Source organism: Gadus chalcogrammus, chromosome 11 (genome assembly GCF_026213295.1).
Source record: "Gadus chalcogrammus isolate NIFS_2021 chromosome 11, NIFS_Gcha_1.0, whole genome shotgun sequence".
In the NCBI taxonomy this organism is placed as follows: Eukaryota; Metazoa; Chordata; class Actinopteri; order Gadiformes; family Gadidae; genus Gadus; species Gadus chalcogrammus.
The window spans coordinates 5,768,024-5,782,179 of record NC_079422.1 but is presented as its reverse complement, the minus strand read 5'-3'; the positions used below and the strand labels follow the sequence as shown (position 1 = coordinate 5,782,179).

The 14,156-nt window shown below is 45.3% G+C and overlaps 1 protein-coding gene across 4 annotated transcripts; it reads right to left on the bottom strand.

Annotated features, from left to right (window-relative positions):
- Positions 1–7,068: 7,068 nt before the first annotated feature.
- Positions 7,069–13,913, bottom strand: u2af2a (U2 small nuclear RNA auxiliary factor 2a). Of its 4 annotated transcripts, none has more exons than XM_056601437.1 (13): positions 13,756–13,913; positions 13,258–13,307; positions 12,197–12,345; positions 10,064–10,099; positions 9,569–9,681; positions 9,004–9,155; positions 8,760–8,876; positions 8,521–8,659; positions 8,339–8,418; positions 7,981–8,103; positions 7,739–7,825; positions 7,352–7,603; positions 7,069–7,239 (listed from the first exon to the last, which is right to left on the bottom strand). In XM_056601437.1, the coding sequence occupies exons 2-13, from the start codon at positions 13,303–13,305 to the stop codon at positions 7,105–7,107; spliced, it is 1,431 nt and encodes a 476-aa protein (XP_056457412.1). In that variant the 5' UTR covers positions 13,306–13,307; positions 13,756–13,913; the 3' UTR covers positions 7,069–7,104. The 4 variants fall into 4 exon arrangements, with proteins under 4 accessions (XP_056457412.1, XP_056457413.1, XP_056457415.1 ...); XM_056601438.1 differs by having other exon boundaries at positions 12,197–12,335; positions 13,257–13,307; positions 13,756–13,912; XM_056601440.1 differs by lacking the exon at positions 10,064–10,099 and having other exon boundaries at positions 12,197–12,335; positions 13,257–13,307.
- Positions 13,914–14,156: the final 243 nt, after the last annotated feature.

The following is a 14,156-nucleotide window of genomic DNA, read 5'->3' as shown; positions in this document are numbered from 1 at the left end:
AGAGAAGAGACGAAAGAAAGAAAGAAAAGAAAGAAAGAAAGAAAGAAAGAAAGAAAGAAAAGAAAGAAAGAAAGAAAAGAAAGAAAGAAAGAAAGAAAGAAAGAAGAAAGAAAGAAAGAAAGAAAGAAAGAAAGAAAGAAAGAAAGAAAGAAAGAAAGAAAGAAAGAAAGAAAGAAAGAAAGAAAGAAAGAAAGAAAGTGAATAGAAAGAAGAATAGAGAAAGACAGAAAACGTATGTTGCAAAATAACACCATCCTTGCGTCTTCTTAATTACCATATTCCACTGCCAACTCTTCATCTACCTACTCTCGCTCGCAAACTCCACCTGAGAGCTGAAAGGCAACAATAGGAGAGCCATATGGCGTTCCCCAGCGAGGCCCAGAGAGTCCCGTTTGGAACAGGAAGTAAAACACGCATGGAATGATGTCCAGTTGAGAGAGGAATTTCTGCCAGAATTTTTTGGTTAGAAATACAATGAGTGCTGCAGCTGGATGAGAAGGGTGGGTGGTATGGGGGTGTTGGGGTCGAGCCCACTCTTTGAGAAGCACCCACCAGCGTGTCTCTCTGGCTCAGACACAGATCCCTTGAGCTGGGAGGAATGAAGTAGCACTACAAATACATCCTCTGTCCCGCACCTACCGGGAAACACCAGGGCTGGAAGTGGGTGTGCATGCACATTATGTGTGCGTGCGCACCTTTGTGTGGGTTTGTTTCTGTGTGTGCATGTGTGTGTGTGCATGGATGTGTTCTCTTATGGAAGTGTATGAAAGTGAGAACTTTTTATGTGCATACATGTTTGGATTGGCGTGTATGTGTTGTACCTGGGACTAGGTGTTTACATGTTCTTCCAAACAGGGCATGGAGGTCATGAAAACAAAGCGCCCCCTAACAAGACAACCCAGATATATAAAAGGTGATAATTCATTGTGACAGAGTGAGGGGGGTTTACAGTAATTAACTGTGTGATCACAGCCACATGGCGGGTCAGAGACTGAGGACACTGAGCCTGCACAGGAAGCGGTCAGCACCAGAATAGCAGGTCACATACTGCAGGCAGCACGCTTTATGCAGAGCCTGGTGCTAACAGCATCTCACGGGCCAGTTTCATGTTTCACCCTCATTGGCAGACCGCACACACCTATTAACAGCAAAGTGCCTCCGCCTCCAGCCACCATGTTTGACTTCACGTCAGCTTCTTTCTTAAGGAAAACTCTGTTAGGGGTCCGTAGTAGCTGACGTCATGTGGGACGACTTGCTGTGTGCCGGGATTGGCGCCCTGGTGCACGGGACTGCATGGACGTATCCTGAGAATCTCAAGGCTTCGGCAGATGACAGCCAAATTAGTGGTAATTAAACTCCTCCCCTGACGTCAGCCGCAATCAGCCACAGCGTGACCGCTTAGGTCAGAGAATACCAGCCCCCCTCCACCGCGGAGGAAACACATAGGCTGCATGGGAGCTCAAACTGAAAGCTGTTAGTCATGATGAAATGTTGCCTATTTTTTTGATATTGCAGCCACTCCCCCCATCACACAGTGGCACCTTTTAGCAGATGAGCCGTTTGTGTGAACAACAAGCATCGCGGGACACAGCTCTTCACGAGGGGAAAACTTAAGATTCTGTGAAAGTTCTGAAATCTATCTGGGTGTTGACTGTCTCCACCGACCAACGACATGCCCCGGTACGTGACAGATGAAACGTGGGCACACATGAAAACTAACAAGTTTAGTGATGGCACATAAAACAACAAATAAGAAATGAGTCTGACCTGTTGCATGCACGTTGGTCGGTTTGAAGCTTGGAACTAATAGAGAGGCAGAGTGGCGGAGCGAGATTTGGAGAGAGAGAGGGAGAGGGAGAGGGAGAGGGAGAGAAAGAGGGGGAAAGAGAGAGAGCAAAAGAGAGCAAGATTGGAGAGAGAGAGAGAGCGGGGGGGGGGGGGGGGGGGAAGGGAGAGACTGAGAGGGAAACGGAAAGGGGCGGGATAAAGGGAGGTTATGGAAACAGAGTGTAAGGAGAGAGGCGGACACTAGTGGGTGGGTTGGCGGTACCGTTGATGACAGATTGTGTGTGATTCCTGGGGACTGCATAGTGTGTACACAGTGCCTGTATGCGTTAACCATGAAGCACTCTATTGATATTGGATCGATGGGATATCAGCATGGCCACAGCAGGCCCGACATTTCAAAGCTCCGCGAAAAAGTATGTGTGCAGGGGCACACACTTTCATGGCAGCCTCCCATCAGCGACGATGGGTGTGTGTTTATCTTTGTGCGTATGCGTCAGTGTGTGTGTGTGTGTGTGTGTGTGTGTGTGTGTGTGTGTGTTTGTCTGTGTGTGTGTAAAGGGGGCATGTACGTGTGCTGTATCCCTTAACGTGTGTGTATGTGTGACCAATTGCGTGTGCGCGTGTGGGTATCTATTTTTGACAGCCACCTGTTAATGACATTAAGCAAGGCCGGGGGGAGGACCCTGTGTTTAAACGAGCGCGGACCAGGACAGACACAAAAACAGACAGAACGATATGTTAGGAGCAGGGAAGTGAAAACCTGACAAAGGGAATAAAACAACTGTGAAAAGGGAGACATACAGAAAATAAAGGTGGTGGAGAAGAATAGGCTTTACAGTGGATAGATCTCAGAGTGTCTCAAATTACAACGAGAGTCAAAAGCACGTGAACCCTTCTGCATCGCTAACATACAACAAGCTGGCATGACGTCTTCACACAGGCTTTACATCACGTTGGAGCTGAATTCATTTAGGCGGTTGAAATGAAAGCAGTTTGTAGGTGCGTGAGTAATGAGCAGATTCTCTCGACAGAAAGAGCGTCCGCAGGGGGGGGGTGTTTGCAAGGAGAGCGCCACAGCACTAATGGTGTAGGCACGGGGAGGGGCCGACCGAGAGACTCTGTACAGTCAGTCATAGAATCAGTACAGACTCCTGGAAAGCCTCACTCGTACCCCTCTCTGCTCGGCTGTTCCCCTGGCAGTCATGCCCCTCACACACGTGGCAACCAGATAGAGAGAGTAAGATAGAGAGAGAGAGAGAGAGAGAGAGAGAGAGAGAGAGAGAGAGAGAGAGAGAGAGAGAGAGAGAGAGAGAGAGCGGGGGAAATAGAGAAAGAGCGAGAGTGGCGGTTGGGGGGGGGGAAACAGAGGTGGAAAGGGCTGGAGGGATGGAGTGGAAGAAATGAGGGAACGTGCATGAAAGGAAAACCATTGTAGTGGAGGAGTGAAGGGCAGTTGAAAGCTGTTGAATTTTTTATTCTGGGAGAAAACACACACACATACACACACACATACACATACAGCATGTTACATGTATGTATGTATGCATGTACAGAATGTATATATGTATGTATGTATGTATGTATGTATGTATGTATGTATGTATGTATGTATGTATGTATGTATGTCTCTGGGAATGCATGTACATTTCTATTTTTTTCTCTGTTTTGCAGAGACAGATTGTCGCTACACGACGGCCACCTTTATTAGACGGATGACAAACGATGTCTCCCTTCAGCCCGTTTCTGTCTTATCTTTACCTTCCCAAATGACCAATCTTGTAAGTGTTAAGCCTATGTGTCCAGTAGTGCCTCCTGTCCCATTATTAATGAGGAGATGGTCTCCTCCTCAGACAATCAGGACTCATTAATAATGCACAGTATGCTGATGTGTGCCATCTTCCGGCTCGCCCTACACATCCATCAGAGGACGGCCTCTCTGCACAGCGTCAACCCGCACGCTGCAACACACTCTTGCACTCTTTCAGCAAGAATTCAAAGGCATGCGTGTGCAGACCGCCCTCAACACGCACGCACGCGCGCGGGCGCGCACACACGCACACACACACACACACACACACACACACACACACACACACACACACACACACACACGCACACAAAGAAATGCATTCATCCCCTTCTTGGTGCATTATTTCAAAGTCATCTTTCGACTGATTCCCTTTCAACTGATTTTATGACACACTCACTGAGATGCTTGCCCATTGTAATATGCTTACATAAAAATGTTCTTCAGACATGTACATCTACCTCTGGCGTTTATCATTGCCTTCCCCCAGTGCTGCAGTGTTCTATCTTTCTGAATGAAGATCAATTGGGAGGCGCTGCTTAGAATGACAATGACCATCTTTCAAGTGTTTTCCTCCACCACCGCTAGAGTGCGCTATTGAGTCCAATCTAAACTGCAGTACCGGGGATGGGATGAAGCGCTCCGTCTCCCCCGTGTTATCAGGAGGGTATTCATATTGGGTCTTTCCAAATGCAAGGGTACTAAACATCCACGGTTTGGTTAAGTCGCACGGCTGTGTTCATTGAAAATGTCCCTTCTACATTTAGATTATTTCAATCTGCATATGGCACATTCGTTGAGAGACGTCTGGTCCTTCATCTATGCCCATAGGGAGCAGGCTAGTAAATGTGGCAGTGCTGCTGGGCGGCTTTTGTGCAGTGGGGCGCAGCGAGGCGGACAGGATAGGGCGGTATAGAGCTGACACCCAATATTATTTCACATCAGAGAATTATTGCTGTAGAGTGGATATGTTTTATAGGAATCCCCAACAGGCCCAGTCTCAAGTGAGCTATGGCTGTATAGGGCTTTTTGTGTGTTAGGCACGCATGTCGACACTGCCTGAAAGAATATTATGGAAATAAAAAGCTCACCATTAATGATGGGCCGGCTTGGTAAAATGGCTGTTGTGTCCTTAGGTTTAAGGCCGATTATGTTACATCCTGCAGTGTATTAAAGATACATTGTTAAACTAATGCGTCAACGATTCGTAAACAAAATGACGACGAATGGCAAATATTAGAATAGCAAAACTTGTTAAGGGGATGCAGTGAGCGGGAAATGGCTCCCCTAATTTGCATATGTAATTAACAGGCCCCTGGAAATTAGACCAATAAGACTGCTGTTCACCTGGGGGTTAAAGAATGCCCTCCTAATAGACTACTATAATGTACTGTATGCATCTGCACATGTAAAGATGTAAATGATTAACAGATCTAAAATATTGATTGCAGGCATTTGCAAGGTTTGAAATGGTATTAAGTTTCCAACTGGAAGATTATCATAGTTGTAGATTTCAAAGTAGAGGTTAAATAATCCACATTCTCCATCAAGGACATGCCTGCATGGGTTTGAACCAACAAAGAATACATGTCATTCAGACTTTAATCAACGGTCAAAGGAAAATGGACAAATGTTTTAGGTGACATTTGAGGCAAACAAACAAAAGACAGTGGTTTAACAAGAAATGACACATTTGCATGCACATTTAACAAGTAATCAGTGAAAGCCAGAGGTAAGACAGAACGTGAATAACGTGCAAAGGTTTGATTTTTTTTTTTTGACATGGCAGAGTTGTCTCACAGTTGATGGGATATTTTCATCCAGACATTACGTCAAGGAATACAAGAGGCAGAATAATCAGTTTCCCTGCTTTCTGGAATGCAAGAATTAGCAAGATCATTCATCTTTTGGCCAACAAATCGTTTATGACCATGTCTGCCAAAATGAAGTCTATCAGGATCAATCTGACTCATCATGCCAATTATACTCCTGTCTGGGGCTGCATTAAACAACCCTTCACTACCACTAGGTCAGAAGTTCCCATACAGGTTTAGGATTCACGAGCTGAACAATGTGATTGGCCGAGGTCATTGCTTCATGAAAGAGCACCTATCCTGATCAACAGCCATTGTATTGTACATTAACAGCATTGAAAAGTCATTGCCAACCCCAAAGAGATGTCATGCTAATTAGGACAGACCCAGCATGTTTGAATCAACTCTTAATTGGTGCTCCCAGTCAGAGGGTTGGACAACAGTACACCATGAGCCATTCGATTTAGTCATGTGTTTATTTGGTCTTGTGAAAGAATCAATTTGCTTATAAAGGAGGAAATGAAAAAAAAACAATGAGTTCAACACATCTACTTTACATACCGTATTTGTTGGGGGAACAAGAAAATTAAATCTTGAAATGCTTCATTTTTGAGATGTTGAAAATTATTTAGATTCAGACGTCCACGTTTGACAGACGGCTAAGTGTTTACAGTTTTATTTAGTCATTTTAAATGGACCGACATGAAAAAAATAAACATTGAGGCTTTATGGCCAGGGACAATATCAGTTTATACGCTTATGTTTTGGAAACCATAACTGCTATCGAGTTGTGTAGGACAATTCTTGGGAGAAAATATGTTCCATCTTGCTCACAATGTTTCACAAAACAAAGTCAAACGGTTGAAAACAAAAATACTTAAAAAGGAAACATAATTCATCACAGATGGCGTTACTTCACTGTTCACTAGCTAAACGTCTAGACTATTGCCTGAATGTGGAGTGATTACAGATCAGGGTACTGAAGCTAGGGAGGGGGGGGACAGTAGTTTTGAAGACTTAGGAAATTAACAAAAACATAAAGGAACATCACGTATCAAGGTGCCTTCCTTTCACTGACCACGATGGCGTACATGAAGTAGATGACCTCGCTTTATCTACATCAGAAGAACGCACAGACCCTCGCCTCTCCCAGTCATGTTATGACCCCACCATCTGATTCATCCATTCCCTGGGGCAGACTCGGCCAGTGGGGTGTTTTTTTCCCAGCTCAGTTGCCCCAAAGCACTTAAAACAGGCGACCTTCACTTAAATACAAATCTTAAATTGTGGCGCCCAGCCCACCCGCTCCCTTCCCACCCCAAATGACGCCCCCAAGTATAAAAATCCTTGCCCCCCATACCCAGACCGGTTACTACACGCACACAACACATTTGTCAAAAACTTTAACCCTATCCCAACCTCTCCAATTAGACAGAATACAAACCCCACCCCCCAATATACTCTTCTGCCTCCAATTCCAGACCTCCGCTCTAACATTAACACTTGACATTTCACGTAGATCTCAAATGATAAAATGGGTGTATCCAAAAGCCACTAGCCAAACGAGTAATAGGCCCAGATCTACTTGAAATGAAGTGCTGAAAGTATAACCTACATGGGCGATTTGGAATTGGCCGGTACACCTCGTGTCTCCCCCCCCCCCCCCCCCCCCCATCCTCTCTTTCCCGACTATTTCTACCAGAAGTCTCGGCGGTGGTAGGCGTCTGGGTCGCAGTATTTGGTCACCACAACCCTGTTGGCAAACTTCCGACCGGTCAGGCCCTGCATGGCCTTCTGGGAGTCGAACACGGACATGAACTCCACGAAGATCTGGTGGGGAGCAAACCAAAAACGCACACACATTAGGAACAGGGGACAAAGAAAACAAAAGCAAAACACCGGTGGTCGTCGGGTGGTCCTCCCGTGACACACAGCGCTGTACCTTGCCAGTCCCAGGGACCTCCAGGCCGTCGACCGGGCGAGGGATCTCGATGCTCTTGACTTGGCCGTACTTGCTGCACTCCTCCCTGACGTCCTCCACGATCTCCTCGTACTCCTCGTCATCCAGCAGCTCCTCCGGCGCCACCATGTTCATCAGACAGAGCACCTCGGTGGGCAGGCCGCCCATCTGGGTCACCGAGCTGTTCATCAGGCCCGGCACCTGCAGCGTTACCGGGGTCTGGTTTATACTCGTCTGGGGAAGACACACACACACGCAACGAGTCAAGACAATGGTTCGTTCTAACCATCAGATCAATAGTATTAAACTACGGAAGCTCTACTACTGTATTAGACATATTCTCTTGTTGCCTCTAGGCATCCTTCTTACCAGGGTGGCGTCCTTGGATCCAACACTGGCTCTCTGGACCAGCAGCTTCTTGTCTCCAAGCTGCATTCCGTTCAGCCCTGCAATCGCCTGGAATCACAACACGCATTTAGAAAAAAATAACCTTTGACAAAAGGTTATTTTTGTCAAAGACAAAAAGATATTGCTGCATTATCTTTCGCTTGTAACAGAAGAGTGTTAAGCTCATGTTAAACCCCAGTGAGCAGGGATGCTGCAACGGTTACCTGGTCGTTGAGGTTGACGTCAACGTATTCACAGAAGGCGTATCCTTTAGAGAGGCCGGTGGCGCTGTCCTTCACAAGGTTGAAGGCCTTCAGAGGACCGAATGATGTCAGCAACTCCTTCACCTGAAAATGTTAACACATAGGAGAGGGAGCTCAATGGAGATGTATGATGTACCAAGACAACCACACCTCAGTATGGTTGCCATGAATTAACCATCTGTAGTGCAACTGCAAATGACTCAACCGAACATGTAAAGGATACTCCTAAAATCAAAGATGGGTTACATTGGGACTTCTACCTCTTGTGTAATCACCAGCGATTAAAACGACCCTACGTTTATAACCCAGGGAAACTGACCTGGTCATCGTTCAGGTAGTTGGGCAGGCCCCCGATGAAGAGCTTGTGTGCCGAGTCAGGCACCACCGTTGACACAACGCCTGTGGGTCAATAAAAGACACATGAGTACAGACTACCAAAAACAGACTAACGCTACAAATGACGCCATGCGTGCAGGAGCAACTCGGTGCGGCATTAGGCACCTGGCACGTAGACGCTGGGGTTCTCGCTCATGCCGGGTAGGGGCTGGTAGTCGTGGGGACGTCTGATCTTGAGACTCTGGCCCTGGAAGATGATGCCGTCGAAAGCCATGGCTTGGGTTGTCTCATCCACCGAGCGGAACTACGCACACACCAAGACACAACAGGACCGGTTTCACATTTGTCCTACGAGATGAGGACACAGAAATTAAGAGGGGCGTGGCCATGGGCAGTGCTCAAACCTCAAGGAAGGCGAAGTTCTTGTCCTGGTTGATCTGGACTGCAAGGACGGGATTTCCGGGGGCCTGAGTCAGCCCCCCCAAACGCATCTGAGCGTTGAAGAAGTCCATCATAGACTCCTGCGCAGAGAAGGGGGGAAATTAAGAAATGGTATCGTTGTAAATACGACATGGCTTTTGCTTTTAAAAACCCAAAGCTTTGCTGTTGAATGTGTGGTGGTTTAAAGTTATGTGCAATCTCCTTTACCTCTGTGATTCCAAAGGGGATGTTGCCCACGTAGAGCCTGCGGGCCTGCCGTGTCATCTGGCTGCCCACCACGGGCACGGGGGTGGGGGTGACCGCTAGGCCGTCTGGGGTCATGGTCGGGAGGAGAGCTGTGGCTGGGATCTGGCCAGCAGCTGGAGGACAAGGGGGACAGACACACAAGAATTGACATATCTGACCACAGTACTGTTTAGCCTTACTCCAACACTCAATTTACCCCATTTAATTTTAGCTACATAGCACATGTAGAGATACTGAATTGGAGGTGTTAAGCAAGCATACAAAAGATAAATAGCCCGTGAGCCTTGTCATTCTTACATTTAACCTAACATTATGAACCAGATCATCACCAGCAATTACCTAGGAACACTTCTTTCTCAAGTAGACAGATATCATGGTTGGATGGCTCTTCTCTGATTAAATATGACACCTAAAGACCGCAATCCACATCTGGGAGAAGAATTCAACCCCAATTCTTGGAAATATTGACTGTGAACCCCATCAGGATGTCGGGAGGCAGTGGAAAAAGTGGTGTGGGAGGCGATACCTTGCATGGCTTTATACTGCATGGGGGTGATGTGTTCAAAACCGGGAGGCGGGACATCCCAGTACTTCTTCACCTTGTTCTTCTTCTTCTCCTTCTCCCGGTGTGGGGAGCGGCTGGGTAGAGGACGAAAGCACAATGAAGAGTATGAGCATGACTCCCAGTGTACATGAATATAATGCATGTGATGCACAGCGTTGGGATGAGAGATGGCCAGGTTCTTCAGGTCTGGTTCCGTGAGACTTAGTTTGTTAAATCGTATCTAGAATAAAGCCATACCTCGTTAGTTTAACTGTAAATAGCTAAATACCCAGCCTTGCGTTCCATCTGCAGACATGCTTCATTTTCTGGAAGCATTAAAGTGGTCTTGCCGGAAGCCGCTTTTCAAAATAAGGGTCCCGGTTTTAAAGGGTAAGATTTACTAGGCAGTTCTCCACAGAGAATAGAGTTGTGTTTTAACAATGCAGAAAACGGCTCAGTGTTATTTTGCTGTATTACCTTACAGCAATCTCTTGGGGTTGGTTGACTGGTGAGCTGAAATGACAGTGGAAAGGTTTCACATTTCTCTCATATCAAACATATTTCTGCTGGCTAACAATTGCACAACAAATGGCTGTGGCCTCATCCAGCGGTATGGATCTTTCCGGTTCCTGCTCAATTCCTTGTAGCGCACGATTGCGGTTTAACCGAGAGCATGCGAGACCCCATTTGGCTATTTTTGTACTTGTTAGTATGGTCGTGATTACGACCATACTAACTTAACTAGATTTTACGTTGTTCAATCTCACCATTTTCCAAAGAACATAGAGCAATTAATTAGAATATCACATTTGGATTTGAGCGGTGGGAAATACACAAATTAACTCAATGGGAACCAAATCACACCTTATCTGAAAAAAGAACATGTGAATAAAGGCCTTAAAGGCCTTGTTGGTTCTAAAACGAGTTCTAGGCATTCTGCTCCGCCTTTGAAAAAACGAAGCTGAGACGCACCGTTTGGAATTTTCGCCGTATGTCGTCATAAGGGGAGATGCCACCTGCCTTGCCAGCCCAGAGAATTTGGCCCACCAATGAGCTACGACCGTGCGAGCGGCGTGCGTGCTTACACACACTGCAACGTTGTTATCTGGATAACCGTTTTGCTGTTGGTGTTATGGCGCATAACACGTCGGTTCTTTGACGTCACTGGTCAACTTCAGATTAATGTGGAAGTCTAAGAACCCGACGCAGTCGTTTGTGATACATAATATCGTCTGGAGGCGCACACAGCTTTTGGCCATGATTATATGACATTATAGAGCTTGAGGACTGTAACGCAAGTGTTGTACACTTCTTTGTTATTTGGATAACCGTTCAGCTGCTGGTGTTATGTAGACTCTCGTCTCCGGTATTTCCACAACGAGACTCGTAGTGGAGGTTATCTCAGCCATGGTTGAGAAGGAATTGGGGATAGGAACTTTGGCTTTTACTCCCTGAGGCGTTGGTTGAACCACGACATGGAGGAAGGGATTGTTGCCCGCGAATGTCTCCCGCTTGAGCCCCGCTTCCCGCTGCCGAGGAACCAACGCCTCGGCACTGCAGGAGGCGGTGGTGCCTAAGCACTGACTGCTGCCGAGGTTCCTCGGCAGCGAGGCTCGTACGGGAGTCAATCGCAAAGGGCCATCAGCTAGATTGTGTATGCCTTGCAATGACAGGGTTTGGCACCTCTATAAAATCCTGCAAGAACCATGTTTTAGATGCAGGGAAATCTTGCACAGCTGACTGCACAAAAGACCAATCTGTGCTCCTTCATTCTTTATCAACCACCAACAACAGTCCCCGTCCTCCTACATAACTTATTGGTCAGATTGCATGTCATTCTGGTTAAACAAATAATGCATAGTCGTATGTTGTTTCACCATTTTCTAATATGCTTCTAATTAAAACGACAATTTAAAGAAAAATACAATATCACCATCTCTGGGCAGCTCAGTGGCTCAGCCGACAATACACCAAGGTTAATTTAGACCCGTTATGACCAAGGTTCCTCTGGACCTGTTGAATGCTACAAGTAAATGTCTCTCTTCAACCTACTTCTTGTCCATAAAGACACAGAAAAGACAACAAAATATACAAATTGCAAAAAACGAAAAATAATCAAGAGATCTCCACTTTCGAATCCATGTTTCATGTCAAAATCATGGTAGTCGGACAAAGGAACAAGAACTCATAACTCAACAGTTAAGTGCTACGTTACTTAAACTGTCTGCACATCAGTAAGTTAGACTGGTAAAGTGGGCCACAACTGGCTAAATAAAAAAGGTTGTCCTGTTCTAATAAAATAATTACTGGTCAAAATCAGTCAAGACTACTTAAATGGTTACAAAATAAAAATGCGAAAATTAATGAGATACATATCTGATTTAGTGATGCTTTTGAAATACAGCTATAAATGCTGCATAGTAAGGAAAAAGCCTAGCCCAAAAGGTCAAATTGTCCAAACAGGGCAGATGTTTTCCAAGTTGTATATATTCTCTTAACATTTCAAAAGGTGTCATGATTAATACAGCATCTAAATATACACCTCCAATCCAGGTTGAGGCTCCTGTTATATGGGGGAGATGTACGGCCCAGTTTGTACGGGACACCAACCTGCGCCTGGGTCTGCGCTCTTTACTGTCCCGGCGGTCCCTGCTGCGTCTGTCCCGGTCTCTGCTCCTCCTCTTCCTCTCTCGGCTGCGACTGCGGGACGGGGAGCGGCGATGATGGCGGTTCTCCTTGTCGCGCTCCGCTGTTAAGCCAGTTAGCCAAAACAGGGTTGTTAAAAAGGCTGAATGTGGTCAGACATTTCATTCTTATGCCCCATGGCCCAGGGTTAAATACTTTTATAACATTGGTAAGAAGCGGGAGACGCACGTTTAAAAACAAACCTTTTAACTGTAGAAATACTTCAGGTTGTTACTGTACATTAAGGTATTATTGTTCACGTTAATTGCAATGATATGGTTGAAGAAAAGTCAGCTTTAATTATGAAATGTCTGAAATTATTTCAATGCAAAACACAATGCAACACACGTAATCCTATCCAAGTGTGCGGTTAACGTCATAATACTACGGCAAGGATAATTGGGTAGGAACAAAAAATGCATGCAATAGGTTTTAAACCATTTGACTCCTCTATACATAAGATTGATGTCTACTCTAAAGGCTGCAATATTTGTGTTTTTTCGCCAGCGGAGCTGATACCAAGATAAAATGTTAAGCAACCGTATGACTTGGACGACATATAGGACACCAAAAGATATAGTATGTCCGCATTCAGAACAATGAACATTTCAATTATTCGCATGATTCTTTACATTAAGTTTCTCATACATACAGACGTTATTTTTTTTGTGAAACCGAGATTGACCCTAGCTGTCCATAGAGGTTGACCATTGGTGACTACGTTGCCATTAGAAAGCGGCAGATAATAGTGACATTAACATTAATAGGGCTCTTATTAATGTTAAGAGCCCTATTAATGGGCTCTTAACATTATCCTCGCTGGCGGCTAGGATACATTAGATATGGTCAATGTAATGAATGAAGGCAGAGATGAAACACCTCCAGCAAGTAGACAAGACCCTACTCCATAGAGCCAAGCAAGCTTGCTAACAGAGGCGGCACTGATACAGTATATTGGCAGTTCAAGGGATCAATGGTGCATTACCTTGTTTGTTTTCGGAAAGTTGCCTCTCAAATTCGTCGAAGTCCGACATCTCTGGTTTGCAAAAGAGACCGGGTTACAATAAATTAAAACAAAGCTAGCTTGCAAGCTAGCGACTTAATAAGCAACACTTTGGTGTTTTGCTGTCGTAACGTTAGCTAAGTCAATTGATTTTAGTACTACAATTTCTTCACACATAAGGCAAAACATGAAAAAATCAAACACAATTTACGCAAGGTAAAAGTGATCTAGTCTTTGTTTACGATGTATTCGACAACATAGAACATGAAAACGTGTTCGCATGGGTTAGCTTGCTAGCGTATGCTAAGCTAACTCATAGATTAGCATGGGTTAGCTTGCTAAGGTATGCTAAGCTATCAGATAGCAAAGTCCAGGAGAACAGGCCTTCTCGAGACCGCCGGGCCGCCTGTTAGCATGCTACAGAAAGACGAAACAACAAAGGGGCTTTTCGCAGAGCCAAATGCCACCATAAGAGACTCACTGATGAAGCAAATGCACGGGTTTGCCTTTATACTTCCAATTTATACAATATCCAATTGTGTAGCTCGGGTAAAAACGATAGCTGCACACTCAGTGAGCCCGCTTTTGCCGTCTTCCAGGTACAGCTTGAGAACGGAAGTTGATTACCCCCGGGTTTCCGGTATTTTGAAAAGAAATACAAACTCTAGCACTAAAAAAATGTATTGCTAAAAAATACTTAATTTCGCCCCATTCCATATCTTAGACCTTGTATAGAGAGTTGGGTTGGTTTATCTATTGAATAGGGCGACTCAATTAGAGATGCTGAATTGAAGTGCACAATGCACATTTTAAGCTATGGCTAGCCTAGAAGTTAAAAATAGATTTGTATTATATTTGTATCTAGTATTAGTAGTATTTGCA